Raw genomic sequence first — 19,943 nt, 5'->3', positions numbered from 1 at the left:
CATGAGAGACCACATCATGTCCCACGAGAAGCCCATCGTAACTGCCCTGTACAATAACACGTACAACCAGGTGAGTGTGTTCTCCTAGCATGAGAGACCACATGTCACATGAGAAGCCCATCGTAGCTGCCCTGTACAATAACACGTACAACCAGGTGAGTGTGTTCTCCGAGCATGAGAGACCACATGTCCCACGAGAAGCCCATCGTAACTGCCCTGTACAATAACACGTACAACCAGGTGAGTGTGTTCTCCGAGCATGAGAGACCACATGTCCCACGAGAAGCCCATCGTAACTGCCCTGTACAATAACACGTACAACCAGGTGAGTGTGTTCTCCTAGCATGAGAGACTGCATCATGTCCCACGAGAAGCCCATCGTAACTGCCCTGTACAATAACACGTACAACCAGGTGAGTGTGTTCTCCTAGCATGAGAGACCACATGTCCCACGAGAAGCCCATCGTAACTGCCCTGTACAATAACACGTACAACCAGGTGAGTGTGTTCTCCTAGCATGAGAGACCGCATGTCCCACGAGAAGCCCATCGTAACTGCCCTGTACAATAACACGTACAACCAGGTGAGTGTGTTCTCCTAGCATGAGAGACCACATCATGTCCCACGAGAAGCCCATCGTAGCTACCCTGTACAATAACACATACAACCAGGTGAGTGTGTCCCCTAGCATGAGAGACCGCATCATGTCACACGAGAAGCCCATCGTAGCTACCCTGTACAATAACACATACAACCAGGTGAGTGTGTCCCCTAGCATGAGAGACCGCATCATGTCCCACGAGAAGCCCATCGTAACTGCCCTGTACAATAACACGTACAACCAGGTGAGTGTGTTCTCCTGGCATGAGAGACCACATGTCCCACGAGAAGCCCATCGTAGCTGCCCTGTACAATAACACGTACAACCAGGTGAGTGTGTTCTCCTAGCATGAGAGACCACATGTCCCACGAGAAGCCCATCGTAACTGCCCTGTACAATAACACGTACAACCAGGTGAGTGTGTTCTCCTAGCATGAGAGACCACGTCCCACGAGAAGTCCATCGTAGCTGCCCTGTACAATAACATGTACAACCAGGTGAGTGTGTTCTCCTAGCATGAGAGACCACATGTCCCACGAGAAGCCCATCGTAGCTGCCCTGTACAATAACACGTACAACCAGGTGAGTGTGTTCTCCTAGCATGAGAGACCACATGTCACAGGAGAATCCCATCGTAGCTGCCCTGTACAATAACACGTACAACCAGGTGAGTGTGTTCTCCTAGCATGAGAGACCGCATCATGTCCCACGAGAAGCCCATCGTAACTGCCCTGTACAATAACACGTACAACCAGGTGAGTGTGTTCTCCTGGCATGAGAGACCACATGTCCCACGAGAAGCCCATCGTAACTGCCCTGTACAATAACACGTACAACCAGGTGAGTGTGTTCTCCTAGCATGAGAGACCACGTCCCACGAGAAGTCCATCGTAGCTGCCCTGTACAATAACATGTACAACCAGGTGAGTGTGTTCTCCTAGCATGAGAGACCACATGTCCCACGAGAAGCCCATCGTAGCTGCCCTGTACAATAACACGTACAACCAGGTGAGTGTGTTCTCCTAGCATGAGAGACCACATGTCACACGAGAAGCCCATCGTAACTGCCCTGTACAATAACACGTACAACCAGGTGAGTGTGTTCTCCTAGCATGAGAGACCACATGTCCCACGAGAAGCCCATCGTAACTGCCCTGTACAATAACACGTACAACCAGGTGAGTGTGTTCTCCTGGCATAAGAGACCACATGTCCCACGAGAAGCCCATCGTAGCTGCCCTGTACAATAACACGTACAACCAGGTGAGTGTGTTCTCCTAGCATGAGAGACCACATGTCCCACGAGAAGCCCATCGTAGCTGCTCTGTACAATAACATGTACAACCAGGTGAGTGTGTTCTCCGAGCATGAGAGACCACATCATGTCCCACGAGAAGCCCATCGTAGCTGCCCTGTACAATAACACGTACAACCAGGTGAGTGTGTTCTCCTAGCATGAGAGACCACATCATGTCCCACGAGAATCCCATCGTAGCTGCTCTGTACAATAACATGTACAACCAGGTGAGTGTGTTCTCCTAGCATGAGAGACCACATCATGTCCCACGAGAATCCCATCGTAGCTACCCTGTACAATAACATGTACAACCAGGTGAGTGTGTTCTCCTAGCATGAGAGACCACATCATGTCCCACGAGAATCCCATCGTAGCTGCCCTGTACAATAACACGTACAACCAGGTGAGTGTGTTCTCCTAGCAAGAGAGACCACATGTCCCACGAGAAGCCCATCGTAGCTGCCCTGTACAATAACACGTACAACCAGGTGAGTGTGTTCTCCTGGCATGAGAGACCACATGTCCCACGAGAAGCCCATCGTAGCTGCCCTGTACAATAACACGTACAACCAGGTGAGTGTGTTCTCCTAGCATGAGAGACCACATGTCACACGAGAAGCCCATCGTAACTGCCCTGTACAATAACACGTACAACCAAGTGAGTGTGTTCTCCGAGCATGAGAGACCACATGTCCCACGAGAAGCCCATTGTAGCTGCCCTGTACAATAACACGTACAACCAGGTGAGTGTGTTCTCCGAGCATGAGAGACCACATGTCCCACGAGAAGCCCATCGTAACTGCCCTGTACAATAACACGTACAACCAGGTGAGTGTGTTCTCCTAGCATGAGAGACCACATGTCCCACGAGAAGCCCATCGTAGCTGCCCTGTACAATAACACGTACACGTGAGTGTGTTCTCCTAGCATGAGAGACCACATGTCCCACGAGAAGCCCATCGTAACTGCCCTGTACAATAACACGTACAACCAGGTGAGTGTGTTCTCCTAGCATGAGAGACCACATCATGTCCCACGAGAAGCCCATCGTAACTGCCCTGTACAATAACACGTACAACCAGGTGAGTGTGTTCTCCTAGCATGAGAGACCACATGTCACATGAGAAGCCCATCGTAGCTGCCCTGTACAATAACACGTACAACCAGGTGAGTGTGTTCTCCGAGCATGAGAGACCACATGTCCCACGAGAAGCCCATCGTAACTGCCCTGTACAATAACACGTACAACCAGGTGAGTGTGTTCTCCGAGCATGAGAGACCACATGTCCCACGAGAAGCCCATCGTAACTGCCCTGTACAATAACACGTACAACCAGGTGAGTGTGTTCTCCTAGCATGAGAGACTGCATCATGTCCCACGAGAAGCCCATCGTAACTGCCCTGTACAATAACACGTACAACCAGGTGAGTGTGTTCTCCTAGCATGAGAGACCACATGTCCCACGAGAAGCCCATCGTAACTGCCCTGTACAATAACACGTACAACCAGGTGAGTGTGTTCTCCTAGCATGAGAGACCGCATGTCCCACGAGAAGCCCATCGTAACTGCCCTGTACAATAACACGTACAACCAGGTGAGTGTGTTCTCCTAGCATGAGAGACCACATCATGTCCCACGAGAAGCCCATCGTAGCTACCCTGTACAATAACACATACAACCAGGTGAGTGTGTCCCCTAGCATGAGAGACCGCATCATGTCACACGAGAAGCCCATCGTAGCTACCCTGTACAATAACACGTACAACCAGGTGAGTGTGTTCTCCTAGCATGAAAGACAACATGTCACATGAGAAGCCCATCGTAGCTGCCCTGTACAATAACACGGACAACCAGGTGAGTGTGTTCTCCTAGCAAGAGGAACTGTGAAGATCTGGGGTAGAAAAGGTTTTCAGCAACCCATGCCTGAAGTAAAAGCCGACTCTGCTTGTCATAAGAGGCGACTAACGGGATTAGGTGGTGAGGCTCACTGACTTGGTTGATATGTGTCATCGTATCCCAATAGCGTCCGTCCAGAGAGCGAAAAGGTCCGGGGTTCGATCCCCGGCCATGCCATACCAAAAGACGTTAAAAGGTGGTACTTGCTGTTACCCTGTCTGGTGCACAGCATTAAGGGGCTAAAACAAGGACTAGTCGGCTCGGAGTCAGTATACTGTGTCTGAGTGGGGTATTCATGTTAAACTGCGGCATGGTATCCTAGTAGGTTCCCAGCTAGCACACCTACGTCGGGCCGACGTTGGCTTTGCATCGGCAACCGCCGGCAATATCGGCATCGGCAAACTGCAGCGGTCCGCTGTCAGGCCAATGCTGGTGATTGGCACTGACATTGAACCTGATATATGATTTGATCTTGTTATGATAACATAAAAGAAAAAAACCACATTTGTCGATTACAATGTGACAAATAATAGATCAAGTATATTTACGAATAATACAATAATTCTATTCGAACTCAAAATATTAACTTTATTTTTAATTTTAAAATTAAATAGATCAAGCACATTCACTGACCATTTTGGCTGCACATATACAACAGACAGAGAAGATACAGACGGGATTCGTCACATCTTACAATTCATTCAGCAAATTACATGATATTGGCAAAAGTTTGGAATATCGCGAGCGGTTATGTTACGTTGGTCCAACGTTTTCACAACATGTTTCCAAGGGAAGCTACTCTTGTTATAGAGGGCGCTGTTACTCACGCGCGTCTTTTCAAGCAGACGACGAAAGGATGATGCGCGGAGGGCTGAGGGAAAATCTATTTTGCGGTAAGTGTTTACTTCATTACTGTATTTACGAGGTGTTTATTTCATTTTCAAACCTTACAATTGAAACGAGAAACAGTGTACATTCATAAGTGTCAACATGAGTAGAGAAATCTAGGCCTATGTGTTTTGGAGGTTCGAGAAACACACTCCTGTCAATTCTACGTCAGTGTCAAAATCCGTAGAATATGTCGTGACACTGCATCCTCACTAAATTCTCTATTTATATTTTTTAAACACCATATACATATTTCTAGCAAAACGCGGGGACAAGGGCAAATACAAAACATGACAAGATATGTTTTATTTCCATGTAGATTCAGCGATGTTCAACCAACGAGTCGCAATCTCGGGGCGAGAGAGTATTACAGCGGCAAGCAAATAAATAGCCAAACTTTTACTTACATTAGTATTTTTGAATGAACATTGCTTTATTTGTCATTGTCACAGGCGTATTTGTTAAGTGTGGGGATGGATGAGGTTAGGAAATTAATTACAAACTCGAATTTACAAGTCAATTTTGTGATTGCTGTCAGCGCAAAAAGCAGTGAACATGAAATTCATAACGAGGCTTGCGTGTGCATGTCATGCGATCCAGCTAATGTTTCCTACTGATCGATGAACGGAGCTTCACTGCCGAGTTTGGTTTTCGATCACCAAAAGGTTGAAATAAAAAAAATAAAAATATGTTTTTTAATGTCATAGTTACTTGCGAATTTTGAACTTTTTCTGGATAATGGGCGAAATGAAAGGACAGCTCTTTTAGTAAACGGATCACTGCGCATTACAGGTGTGGGCAATTTTATCAAGATCTGCTGGATACCTTACATAGACATATGCCTATAATCGATCAGAAATCTTATACCGATGTATGGTATCTGTATCGATCGATTGAGGTTTTGAGATATGGCTATTTCAGAATGGATTTTTAGGGTGTGTGTGTGTGTGTGTGTTGTTGTTTTTTTGTTTTGTTTTGTTTTGTTGGGTTTTTTTTTTTGGGGGGGGGGGGGGGGGGGGGTATGGTAGTCTTATCTAGTTAAGTAATTTATGATGTACATTTTTGATGAAATACTGAATTAATTTTTTTTAAATGTACTATTTCAAAGGTATGATGCTAAATATATAATCCAAGACAATTTAGAATGTCATTTATTTAATCAAAATTCAAATTTATGGTAAAACTTTGATGAAGATACTTCAGTACAGATTTTTCAGGACATTATCCATTGTAGAAAAACACCCACAGCCTTGTTTCAAATTTGATTTATTCTGACTAAAAAAAATAAATTAAATTAAATTAAAAATTAAAATTACTTGTCCCCAATACTTTCCTGCTATTTTTTGCATACAAGTGTTTGTAATATGTATATACCTTATCTGATCTGTTAATGATAAACGTTTATTTGCAGTTTTGGTTTACCATGATGTAATCTACATATATTTTGGCATCATATAATAAATGAAATCTGTTTTGTGGTAACCAGACTTCACAGGATCTGTTCAATATTATGTCAATATGGGGATTTTCTCACTGCTTTTCAATGGATGTGGCTATGGCTATTAACGTGAAACTACTTTCCCTGGGAAATTATTTCTGCTACATGGCTCCAGATAAGGCCTGTATGTACAAGTGCAAATATATGAGATAAGATGTATGACTTAAGGAAAGGACCTGATATCTGTGTATGGCCAAAGCTTTATTTAAATGTTACTTTTATGTTTTGAGCAATATTCCCCTCAACCTCTTGACATCATCACCATAATAGCTAAGTGCTCACTGCTGCTACACAAACTTGACATATAATATTCTTATATTTCTATTTAAGAAAATCAGATGTTTAGCCATTTCCTATTGGTAAACATGGATGAGCTGAATGAACTCTTAGCAGCTTTTCCAAAATCGAGCAACTGAGAGAGAACTGGTGAGTGAATTAAATTTCTTTAGATGTATCAACTATCAAGTATGGGAAATTTACTCCAATTTTGATTCATATAGAAGATCCGGGGTAGAAGATATCTTCAGCAACCCATGTTTGCCGTAAAAGGCAACAATGCTTGTCGTATGAGGCGACTAATGGGATCTGGAGGTGAGGCTCTCTGACTTGGTTGATGCATGTCATCGATCCCAATTGCATGGATTGATGCTCATGATGTTAATCACTTGATTGTCTTGTCCAGACTCGATCATTTACAGACCGCCGTCATATAGCTGGAATATTGCTGAGTGAGGCGTTAAACAACAAACCAAACCAACTGATACATGTTTCTGCTTGAAATATTTATAAGCATATATTTAATATCATGTTTGCCCTATTAAGGGCCCCTGACACTTACTATGGTAATCTTCCTAATGAAATTTCATGCTGACTTACTTTTGATGGACATACAAGAGAGATTGCACACCTAAAACTGTTCTCCAGCAAGATTGGAGGAGGGGTGTTATGTGGTTATTGGGGATTTTTATTGGGCTAAATTAATAGGGTGATATGTCAGTTATAAAATCTTTTTTAATTGACATAAGAAACAGATTAGGGACCTACCATACAATATTGGGAGTTGTTATGTTATTTGCGTATATAATTACACACAATTCAATTTACTTATTTACACATATTATTAACTCATCAATTTACTTACTGGGATTCCGATAATTCTAGGGTGGGGCCTTCTGCTTTTAGCCCCTAAATTTGGAAAAAGGCCCACATTTTCAAATACAATGGGGCATTTTAACATTGTGCTGTATGGGCAAGTGCGGGTGTACCTAGGGAATATATGAAATTGTCACATAAAGGGCCCATGGCAGAAAATTCCTTGAGTGAACCCTGTATTTATTAACAGGTGTCAAGACTTAAAATAAAATATACACACATATGTAAGGTGGTGCATGTGAACAGGGTATTACTTATTCTATTATTCCATTATGTTAACACACTTGTGAAGTCCATTTCTTGTAATAGTGAGAGTGCATGCAATGACTTATAATATGCACACTGACATTTTTTGCTATCATTTGTAAACAGAAGCTGAGGAGGAAGCCTGCAGCTGGGCTCTTACAAGCCACTGACAAGTACATGGTGACCTGTGTAAAAGAATGGCTTCGAGTTCCAGGAGCAAGGCTTAGAAATGGCATAAGGAAAACGCGTACTGAAAAACAGAGATGTAGATAGAGAATCTGCAAACAAAAGTGCTGAATTGCAGCGGAACAAAGAAATCCAAAATGTTGGTGTTGACAACATATTTTTCACAGGGTTATGACCCTTGTTTTTGAACTTGGTACATATTCTGCCAGATTCTCTTGGACACTACTGAAGTTAATAAATGAAACTTTCCGTGCTTACCTAAGGTACAAACTCCAGAAGATGGTTATAAGAACTTATTTTGTATGGAGTTATGGCCTTTGCTTCATGCTATTTTAACTTGATGAAATAGGGGGGGGGGGGGGCTTTGTCTTGCAAACGAATTTGAAGCCACATAAATGAAATTTTGCAGGCCAATATGAGGGGTATATGTTTAGACTGTTTTAAAACAGGTTTTGAGAATATATGTTTCACATCCGCCTTGTTGCAGGTAGTAACACTGTTTTCTTGTAAATAATAATTAATTAGTAATAAAGTTTATTATTCTATTTTGCTGTTTGTGTTTTTTATAAGTATTAACTACACATGTATTAGGGTACATAAAAAATAGTACTGTAACTAGTGTAAGCATTTCGATTGTATTGTACAGCTAGAAGTATTTATATTACTTACATTTGGTTTTCAAAGTATTAACTATGATAAAAAATTATTATCTTTTTAAAAATTCAGTATTTTTTAGTTTTACCTTTTATCTTTGTTACTTTAACATCATGGCTAGCTGCAGCTTTTAGAAATGTTTAGTTTTATGTACCCTAACACTACACTTGGAAAAGTTCTATTGTGGCATCATTTACATGAAATATTAAGATGAGATGTTGTCAGTTATGACTTCTGATGACATCAGCCTATTTAAGACAATGGCAGATGCTGCGCTGATAATTATTGTCGACGTTGGGCCGATGTCCATCCGATGCTGATTCCATAACAGTTGCCGGAGGCTGGCCAGATAACTATTTACGACGTTGGGCCGATGTCGATCCAATGAGCAAAACTTCATCGGCCCGACATTGTTTGCCGACGCTGGGCCAATGCTGGGCCAGTGCATTGCTGATGCAGGGCCGGTGATGTTTGCCGGCGTTGGGCCGATGTCGATCCGATGAGCAAAACTTCATCGGCCCGACGATGTTTGCCGACGCTGGGCCGATGCTGGGCCGGTGCAGTGCCGATGCAGGGCCGATGACGTTTGCCGGCGTTGGGCCGACGTCGATCCGATGAGCAAAACTTCATCGGCCCGATGCAGTTTGCCAACGTTGGGCCGATGGTGTAGCCGACGTTGGGCCGATGCAGGGCCGATGATGGCATGCTACCTGGGTTAGCACCATGTAATCTGCATAAGTCCAGTACAAGCAGACACCATATGCATGCACACACGCATGCACGCACACACACACACACACACACACATACACATTGCTATATATGTGCAATTATCTTGAATGTGACATTATACCTCACCTCACCTCACCTCACCTCACCTCACCTCACCTCACCTCACCTCACCTCACCTCACCTCACCTCACCTCAGCATGGGGGCGGTCGGGTAGCCTAGTGGTTAAAGCGCTCGCTCGTCGAGCCGAAGACCCGGGTTCGATTCCCGACATGGGTACAATGTGTGAAGCCCATTTCTGGTGTCTCCTGCCGTGATATTGCTGGAATATTGCTAAAAGCAGCGTAAAACCATACTCACTCACTCACCTCACCTCACCTCAGCAGAACACCACACTCACCTCACCTCACCTCACCTCACCTCACCTCACCTCACCTCACCTCACCCACCAGACTGTAGAACTAAGCTGTCCATTGTTCCAGGTCGTCAGTGTGTGTCAGGCGGGGAGCATCATCGTCTGGCTGATTGACACGGGTCAGAAGGTCAAGCAGTTCAACAGTTCCCATGGCAACTCGGAGGTGACCTGCATCACTCAGGACCCGAGTGAAACCCGCCTGTACACGGGCAGCACGGACGGCACCGTCAAGGTAGGCTCTGCTCTTCGGGGCAGTGGGGTAGCCCAGTGGTTAAAGCTCTGCTCTTCAGGGCAGTGGGGTAGCCCAGTGGTTAAAGCTCTGCTCTTCAGGGCAGTGGGATAGCCCAGTGGTTGAAGCTCTGCTCTTCGGGGCAGTAGGGTAGCCCAGTGGTTGAAGCTCTGCTCTTCAGGGCAGTGGGGTAGCCCAGTGGTTGAAGCTCTGCTCTTCGGGGCAGTGGGGTAGCCCAGTGATTAAAGCTCTGCTCTTCGGGGCAGTGGGGTAGCCCAGTGGTTAAAGCTCTGCTCTTCGGGGCAGTGGGGTAGCCCATGGTTGAAGCTCTGCTCTTCGGGGCAGTGGGGTAGCCCAGTGGTTAAAGCTCTGCTCTTTGGGGCAGTGGGGTAGCCCAGTGATTAAAGCTCTGCTCTTCGGGGCAGTGGGGTAGCCCATGGTTGAAGCTCTGCTCTTCGGGGCAGTGGGGTAGCCCAGTGGTTAAAGCTCTTGCTCATCACATTGAAGACCTGGGTTCGCTTTCTGACATTGGTACAATATGGGAGGCATTTTCTGGTGCCCTGATATTGCTGGAATATTGCTCAATGTGAGTATAAACCTCACCACTCACTTACTTCATACGATCACAGGAAGCTTGGACCTTTGGCTGATATATGTTATTGTTAAATGATGTTGATGATAATTGCAATGGTGACGACGATGATGGCAAGGATGATGATGATGATGATGATGATATGTGCTCTGAGGTGTTGACTTCAATGGTGATGATGTGTATAAAGGTGTGAGATTAGATGATGATGATGATGGGATGATGATGATGATGATGATGATGATGATGATGATGACGCTTCTGTCTCTAGGTGTGGGACTTCAATGGTCACTGCTACCACAGCCTGGAGTGTTCTGGAGGGCAGCCTGCAGATGTTGGCCAGATCCTGGTCCTGAAGAGATCCGTGCTGGTGGTGGGCTGGGCCAAGTGAGTCTTACATGTCACACAGTTGGTCACATGTCACACGGGCCGTCACATGTCACACAGGCTGTCACGTGTCACAGAGGCTGTCACATGTCACACAGGCAGTCACATGTCACACAGGCCGTCACATGTCACACAGGCCGTCACATGTCACACAGGCAGTCACATGTCACACAGGCTGTCACGTGTCACAGAGGCTGTCACATGTCACACAGGCAGTCACATGTCACACAGGCCGTCACATGTCACACAGGCCGTCACATGTCACACAGGCAGTCACATGTCAAACAGGCCATCACATGTCACACAGGCCGTCACATGTCACACAGGCAGTCACATGTCACACAGGCCGTCACATGTCACACAGGCCGTCACATGTCACACAGGTAGTCACATGTCACACAGGCAGTCACATGCCACACAGGCTGTAACATGTCAAAAAGGCAGTCACATGTCACACGGGCCGTCACATGTCACACAGGCTGCCACATGTAACACGGGCTGTCACATGTCAAAAAGGCCGTCACATGTCACACAGGCAGTCACATGTCACACAGGCCGTCACATGTCACACAGGCCGTCACATGTCACACAGGCCGTCACATGTCACACAGGCCGTCACATGTCACACAGGCTGTCACATGTCAAAAAGGCAGTCACATGTCACAAAGGCAGTCACATGTCACACAGGCCGTCACATGTCACACAGGCAGTCACATGTCACACAGGCCGTCATATGTCACACAGGCCGTCACATGTCACACAGGCTGTAACATGTCAAAAAGGCAGTCACATGTCACACAGGCAGTCACATGTCACACAGGCTGTAACATGTCAAAAAGGCAGTCACATGTCACACAGGCAGTCACATGTCACACAGGCAGTCACATGTCACACTGGCCGTCACATGTCACACAGGCAGTCACCTGTCACACAGGCCGTCACATGTCACACAGGCAGTCACATGTCACACAGGCCATCACATGTCACACGGGCCGTCACATGTCACACAGGCGGTGACACAGGCCTGCACTTCCCCACATCTACATATCCAACTTAGTGAGAATGTTAGCCAGTGTTTTATTGTGCAAGTAGCATCAATGTATTGAGCTCATATTTTGACTTCCGACTAGTGTGTGGTAGGTGACCTCGTTTGCTCATTTATCAGAAATATGTTAGTCATGTAGGTTTATTGCTTTAAAAACTCATTATTTGAAATAGCAGATTTAGTAATGGAGAAATCACTCGGATCTGTTCATTCCAGGAGGAAAATCAATCAATCTCATTAAGATCTAAGTTTATGCTGCCGCTGAACAAAGGTCTGAGGACATCTCATTACGGGTCACGTCAGAACGACCTTTCGCGAACTTTGACTGACCACTGAATGACTAACAAGAAGTCGACATCAGCCAATTAGAAAGCAGCTTTCTCGAGCTTTATGTCACTCGTTTCAACCTGGCGACTGCCATTTCAGACTACGCTTGAAAAATAAGTTGACACAGTTCTCGATTAAAATTTTGAAAACTGAACAAACAAACATTCCAGAATGTCTAATATATGGTTGAGATTGTATTCTAGTGCTTCCCATGTACTGTGCATCGCCTCCTCCGTTCAAACGTTTATCCCACGGAAGCGAGAGATAGATGATAATTTTGAAGGAATCAGTCGTACAGGCAGTAACTGTCGTTCAGAATACCCCCTATTGACGTTTTCGAGGTTGCATGATTAGAAAACACATTCCAACTGTCACTTTCATTATCTGGTAAGCAACGCTTTGATTGGTCGGATGAAAGGTCGGTCTGACAGCGACTTGTTTTCTTGTTCAAGGTTTGTGACTGTGTTCCGGAACAGCGCCTTCCGTGACTACCACGTGCAGCCGTCCGACTGGAAGGGAGGTCAGGTGAGTGAGGGATGCAGCAGACAAGGAATCGGTCAAAGACGGATTTGATCACCCACTTACCGTATTTTGACATAATAAGCGCCCACGGCGATAATTGCTAACATATTGACTAGTGAACAACCCCAATTAGCACCCCTTCAAATTGATCAATGTACACAAGACTTATTTATTTGCGTATAATACACACTCGTGTGTTATATGCACCCTTAATTATGGGCAAAGAAATTCTGGAAAATATATCTGTCGTACATAAACAATTCAGGCTGTCAGCATAAACCACGAAATTTATCTTTCAACTCTGTTTTTCCACCAAAATAATATTCTAACAAGAGCCCCCTATTTCTAATTTTGAGAGCGCCCTGGGCCGCTTATTACGTCGAATACAGTATTAGATCAATCAATATATCAGTCAATCAGTCAGTTAGTAAATGAATGAATGTTGGATTTGATAAATGCATGTGTAGATTGTGTTTGTTTGTTTTGTTTAACGCCGCACACAGCAATATTTCAACTTTATGACGGCGGTCTGTAAATAATCAAGTCTGGACCAGACAATCCAGTGATTGACATCATGACCATCGATCCACGCAATTGGAATACGATGACATGCGTCAGCCAAGTCAGCGAGCCTGACCACCCGATCCCGTTAGTCACCTCTTACGTCAAGCCTGGGTTGCTGAAGACCTATTCTACCCCGGATCTTCACGGGTCGAGTGGTAGATAAATGAACTGATGAGTGGTTGATCATTGACTGAATCAGCTTCTATAACACGAGTTGATCAGAGAATCAGATCAGTGATCTATGAAGTACTGAATGAATACATACTGATTGAATTCATCAGTGAACAAACCAATAAATCAATTATGAATCGACTTAGTACTGGTTCCATCACTGAATCTATGAATGGATCTGTAAAAATGAGTAAAACGAGGTTTGCCCGTTCAGTGTATACAAGTTGTGTAAAATAGATTCGTGACTTTGTGAATGAATGTAAAAAAATCTGTCAATGCCATCACTGGTTTATGATTTTGATGCAGTTCTGATTTTAGATTTGGCTTTTTGGTTTTTTGGTGGTTGTAAAGACTGCAGTCTGTGTCTTCAACTCTTTGACCCTGACCTCTGTGTTGCGTTTCACTACCCTGACCTCTGACCTCTGCAGGAGCACGTGGAGGACATCCTGTGCGGGTCCTTCCAGAGCCCGAATGTCCTGGCGACCGGGTCGTATGACGGGGAGGTCGTCGTCTGGAACACCAACTCGGAGCAGGCGTCGCGGCACCTCAACCAGCGCGCGCGCAAGAAGAACCTCACCAGGGGGAAGTCCATGATGCTGAAGGACAAGGAGGTCAGTGTGCAGGGAGCGGTGTGTGAGGGGGTCACATTGAGGTCATTGTGAGAGCGGTGTGTGAGGGGTCACATTGAGGTCAGTGTGAGAGTGGTGTGTGAGGGGGTCAGTGTGAGAGTGGTGTGTGAGGGGGTCAGTGTGAGAGTGGTGTGTGAGGGGGTCAGTGTGAGAGTGGTGTGTGAGGGGGTCAGTGTGAGAGTGGTGTGTGAGGGGGTCAGTGTGAGAGTGGTGTGTGAAGGGGTCAGTGTGAGAGTGGTGTGTGAGGGGGTCAGTGTGAGAGTGGTGTGTGAGGGGTCACATTGAGGTCATTGTGAGAGTGGTGTGTGAGGGGGTCATTGTGAGAGTGGTGTGTGAGGGGGTAAGTGTGAGAGTGGTGTGTGAGGGGTCACATTGAGGTCAGTGTGAGAGTGGTGTGTGAGGGGTCACATTGAGGTCAGTGTGCAGGGAGTGGTGTGTGAGGGGTCACATTGAGGTCAGTGTGAGAGCGATAACTGTGGGGTCTCATTAAGGTCAGTGTTGTGTGTAAACGTTGCTCCTTGAGAATATTGTGAATATGAGAGTATTGTCTCTGTGACAGTATTGTGCATACCATTTATGACGTAATAAGGGCCCTGCTCTAATAAGCGCCCACGGCGATATTTGCTAATATCAATGTACACAAGACTTATTAATTTGCGTATAATACACACTCCTGTGTTATATGCACCATTAATTATGGGCAATTAAATTCTGGGAAAATATATCTGCCGTAGATAAACATTTCAGGCTGTCAGCATAAACCACAAAATTTATCTTTCAACTCTGTTTTTTTCACCAAAATAATATTTCAATAAGAGCCCCCTATTTCTAATTTTGAGAGCGCCCTGGGCTCTAATTACGTCAAATACTGTATATCAAAGCGTTGTCCATGCGTGAGTAGAACCATCTTTGGAGCCTCTGCCGAAAGATCACAAGGTCTGTGGTTCGATTCCCAGGTAGTGTCATATTGAAATACGAAAAGATGGTACTTGTTGTTACCCTGACTGGCGCTTAACATTAACAGGACATAACAAGGTCTGGTTGGCTGATTGTCAGTACACTGAGTGGGGTATCCATGAAAAACTGCTGCATTGTATCTCAGTGGGTCAGCACAACATTAGTCTGGACTACTACGGTGAGCCACACACACACACATGCATGCACCTCGCTATGCATCTTCCCGAGGCAAGGAGACCGCCTCCGTGGTCTAATGGTAGAGCGTCTGCCCGGAGAGCGGAAGGTCCGTGGTTCGATCCCCAGCTGCGTCATACCAAAAGACGTTTAAAGATTGTACTTGTTGTTACCCTGTCTGGCGCTCGGCATTAAGGGGCTAAAACAAGGACTGGTCGGCTCGGAGTCAGTATACTGTGTCTGAGTGGGGTATTCATTTTAAACTACGACATGGTATCTCAGTGTGCTAGTACTATAACTCGGCATCAGTCCGGACTAGTACAAGCAGCCACACACACACACACACACACACACACACACATAGACGTGCATGCACGTCGCTATATAAGTGCAATAATCTTGGACGCAACGTAAAACCCCATTTCACCTCACCTCCCGAGGCAAGGGAGTTAACTGACTGTAAAAGTCCAGTTTGCACCCTTGCCAAACTAGGCTGGTATTATGGAGTTACAGTTTGTCTGGACAAAGAGTCTGTGCATAGTCCAATCAAAATCGCGCACCGCAATCAAAATCCGGTTCGTAAACTGTCGTGCAGATTTCGATCGATTGCAGGATTTGCAAAGCATGTGCACCGCCAACTCGTTGTCAGCAGATATTTTCCAAATCTCTTTATGTTTTTTATCAAGGTGCTCACGTGATTTGATGCATTTCGCAATGTAAGACCCGTTTTATCACAATATAGATCTTGATTATCGATCAGATCGTCCTGACTGAGCGCCGCCATTTTGTGTAAAGCAAACGCAAGTGATACGAGAGGTTGAATCTGATTGGTCCTTCGGAGAAGCTTAGAAGGGACATAACTGGTAATGACCACTGGTGGCGCAACGATCGAGCCCAGGAATTCCAGCCTAGTTCTAGTTCGGCAAGGGTGGAAACTGGACTTTTAAAGTCAGCTAACTCCCTTGCCTCGGGAAGATGCTCGCTATGTAAGTGAGATAGTTTCGAATGCAACGTTAAGCCCCTTTCCACCTCCGTTCTTCAGCCCAGTCAGCTGGCTCCGGTTGCCGAACACTCCGACAGCAAGTCAACCGTCGGCTCCATCACATCAATGGAGGTCAGGCCCAAGTCTCGGCCCAAGTCCCGCGCCCTTTCTCGAGTCAGTCAAGGCAGCAGCGACCAGGTAACGTTACCCTGTAGGCTTGAATCAGCTGTGTGTTTTATTTGTTTGCCCAAGTCCCGCGCCCTGTCTCGTGTCAGTCAAGGCAGCAGGGACCAGGTAACATAACCCTGTAGGCTTGAATCAGCTGTGTGTTTTGTTTGTTTGTGTTTGTTTGTTTGTTTGTTTGTTTGCCCAAGTCCCGCGCCCTGCCTCGAGTCAGTCAAGGCAGCAGCGACCAGGTAACGTTACCCTGTAAGCTTGAATCAGCTGTGTATTTTGTTTGTTTGTTTGTTTGTTTGTCTGCCCAAGTCCTGCGCCCTGTCTCGAGTCAGTCAAGGCAGCAGGGACCAGTTAACATAACCCTGTAGGCTTGAATCAGCTGTGTGTTTTGTTTGTTTGTTTGTTTGTTTGTTTGTTTGTTTGTTTGTTTGGTTATACTATCATTAGTATTAAACAGTAATATGTCACTTTACCCTAGTTTCACAGAAAACATATCTTATTATTTAATTTTTCAATAAGAAAAGATTTAAGGACAAACATATTAAGCCAAATTCTTCAAGTTAAATATCGAATGAAGAGTAATTAGTGCTGCCAATAATGTATAATTGAAAAGATATTTCCTCCCCTAATTAATACGCTTGAGATACGCGAAGATCCGGGTTAGAATAGGTCTTTAGCAACCCATGCTTGCTGTAAAAGGCGACTAACGGGACTGTCCAGGGATCTTTGTCCTTAAGACCCGTGAAGATCCGGGGGAGAATAGGTCTTCAGCAATCCATGCTATGCTTGTCTTAAGAGGCGACTAACTGGATCGGGTGGTCAGACTCACTGACTTTGTTGATGCATGTCATTGTATCCCGATTGCGAAGATCGATGCTCATGATGTCAATCACCAGATTGTCTGGTCCAGACTGCCATCTTATAGCTGGAATATTGCTGAGTGCGGCATTAAACAACAAACAAATAATAAGCTAGACCTATCTGAGGTTTGACCCTGTCAAACTCATCTGAAGAACGTGTCAGATGAAGATCGATGCTCGTGATGTCAATCACGTATTGTGAGTGTGACTCACCCCAATGTTAACCTTACGGCCGTAGAAATTGTCCACAACTATCCAGTGACCTTGAGACCCGTGAAGATCCGGGGTAGAATTGGTATTCAGCAAAAGGCGCTATGCTTGTCATAAAAGGCGACTAACGGGATCGGGTGGTCAGGCTCGCTGACTTGGTTGATGCAGGTCATCGATCCCAATTGCGTGGATCGATGCTCATGATATCAATCACTGGATTGTCTGGTCCAGACTCGATTATTTACAGACCGCCGTCATATAGCTGGAATATTGCTGAGTGCGGCGTTAAACAACCAACCAACCAACCAACCAGTGACCTTGACCTTGACCATGTGTTTTTTCCTGTGACAGAGATGAAGGTATGAATGACCTTGACATTCTAACCCACAGAGTGAGTTCAGCATGGCTGTTGCTAAGCTGCTGTTCCTGGAGACAAGGAAAGGTAATTCTGCAGGGGGCGGTGCCAACCTGGTGTCGTGTGGCGGCAACGGATGGGTGCGCTTCTGGAACACGTCCAAGAACGTCTTACTGGCTGAGTTTGTTGCCCATCTCCACGGTGAGACTTTGAACCTCATGAAAAAAAGATGTTGTGATGTATTTCTTGGGTAGAAGAGTAGCCTAGTGGTTGAAGCGTTCGCTCATCACACTGAAGGCCCGGGTTTGATTCCCGGCATAGGTACAATGTGTGAAGCCCATTTCTGGTGTCCCCACTCATGATATTGCTGGAATATTGCTATAAGTGGCATAAAACCTCACTCACTCACTCACTCACTCAATGCCTTTCAATTTCATTTGGTACAGAGAGCCTCAAATGTTATCCCTTGGGAATTCTTGGGAGTAAGAAACAGGCTGCTAGGGAACAATCCAATGATTGATATTATGAGCAACGTCTACATCATCAGGGTATGACATGAAGTCTGAATCATGTGGTCAATCTCGACGACATGGTTGATTGCATGTCATCTTACCCTGACGGCATGGCTCGTTGCTCATGATATCAATCACTGGATCGTCTGGTCCAGACTGGAATATTTACAGGCCACTGTCATATTGCTGGAAGAGTGTGGTGTTAAACAACCATCAAACGTTAAAATATGTCTTTCTGTATCCCATGATTTTATCAACATTGTTAACGCCGCCTCCGTGGTCCAGTGGTAGAGCGTCCGCCCGGAGAGTGGAAGGTCCGGGGTTCGATCCCCAACCGCGTCATACCAAAAGACGTTAAAAGATGGTACTTGTTGTTACCCTGTCTGGGGCTCGGCATTAAGGGGCTAAAACAAGGACTGGTCGGCTCGGAGTCAGTATACTGTGTCTGAGTGGGGTATTCATGTTAAAATGCGGCATGGTATCTCAGTGAGCTAGCACTATAAATCGGCATCAGTACGGACTAGTACAAGCAGCCACACACACACACACACACACACACACACACACACACACACACACACGTGCATGCATGCATGCATGCATGTCGCGATATGAGTGCAATAATCTTGGACGCAACGTTAAACCCAATTTCACCTCACCTCACCTCAACATTGTTAACACAAAATATTTTCAAATTTTACAGGTTTGTATGTAGGCCAATACCGTAGTCGACGTAATAAGCACCCCGCTCTAATAAGCGCCCACGGCGATAGTTATTAATATATTGGCTTGTGAACAATCCCAATAAGCACCCCTTCCAATTGATCAATGTACACAAGACTTATTTATTCGTGTACAATACGCACTCGTGTGATATATGCATTAGATTCAACCTCTCGTGTCACTTGCATTTGCTTCAAACATAACGGTGGCGCCCAGTCAAAACGATCTGATTGATAATCAAGATCTATATTGTGATAAAACGAGTCTTACAAAATGTAACTCCATAATACCAGCCTAGTTCGGCAAGGGTGGAAACTGGACTTTTAAAGTCAGTTAACTCTCTTGCCTCGGGAAGATGGCTCAGATTCGATGATTTGGTTCATGGTGGGTCATTGTTCCTTGACTGTGGGATTGTTGCTCATAATATCAACCACTTGATTGCCTCACAAAAACTTCATTATTTACAGGCTGCCATCATATAGCTGTAACTTCTTTGATAGGCATTTAGAAGTTGGAGTACTATGTAAGGATAGGATTTATGGATGGACAACTTTTTTATAATCCCCCGCCCCAACGAAGTTGTCGGGGGATATAGAAATGGGTTACGCCATGTGTGCGTGCGTGCGTGCGTGCATGTGTGCGTCCCGAAATCATTTCTGTAGCATAACTCAGAAACTGTTAAATATTTCTCTATGAAACTTTGCATGTCTATCAGACTCATGCTGAACTGGTGCTTTTTGCTATTTAGGAATTTTATAAATTTTTATGTTTTACGTTTCCATGGCAACAAGTTGGACTTAGGTTCTATAAAGGTGGTGTTCGTTTCCGGAGCATAACTCAAAAACTCTTAAATACTTTCTTACAAATCTTTGCATGTCTACTAGGCACATACTGAACTGGTGCCATTTGATATTAAGGAGTTTTATAAATGTTTATTTTAGAATTTCCATTGCAGCTATTTTGACA

At 45.2% G+C, this 19,943-nt stretch overlaps 1 protein-coding gene and 1 long non-coding RNA gene across 3 annotated transcripts in view; both read left to right on the top strand.

Annotated features, from left to right (window-relative positions):
- Nucleotides 1-19,943, top strand: part of LOC124112903 (WD repeat-containing protein 49-like) — a 143,845-nt gene that overhangs the window by 39,851 nt on the left and 84,051 nt on the right. For both annotated transcript variants that reach the window (XM_048395691.1, XM_048395690.1), the window contains 6 exons: nt 9,632-9,796; nt 10,654-10,769; nt 12,594-12,666; nt 13,827-14,009; nt 16,201-16,338; nt 17,778-17,943. In XM_048395691.1, the coding sequence (XP_048251648.1) occupies nt 9,632-9,796; nt 10,654-10,769; nt 12,594-12,666; nt 13,827-14,009; nt 16,201-16,338; nt 17,778-17,943 (841 nt within the window). The remainder of the gene's footprint in view (nt 1-9,631; nt 9,797-10,653; nt 10,770-12,593; nt 12,667-13,826; nt 14,010-16,200; nt 16,339-17,777; nt 17,944-19,943) is intronic.
- LOC124137348 lies at nt 4,127-8,310 on the top strand. The gene is made up of 3 exons (XR_007220698.1): nt 4,127-4,688; nt 6,512-6,607; nt 7,706-8,310. It is a non-coding gene; the product is annotated as an uncharacterized LOC124137348 (long non-coding RNA).

Source organism: Haliotis rufescens, unplaced genomic scaffold, assembly GCF_023055435.1.
Source record: "Haliotis rufescens isolate VD_foot unplaced genomic scaffold, xgHalRufe1.0.p SCAF_14, whole genome shotgun sequence".
Taxonomy (NCBI): domain Eukaryota; kingdom Metazoa; phylum Mollusca; class Gastropoda; order Lepetellida; family Haliotidae; genus Haliotis; species Haliotis rufescens.
This window is presented reverse-complemented; position numbering and strand designations above follow the sequence as displayed.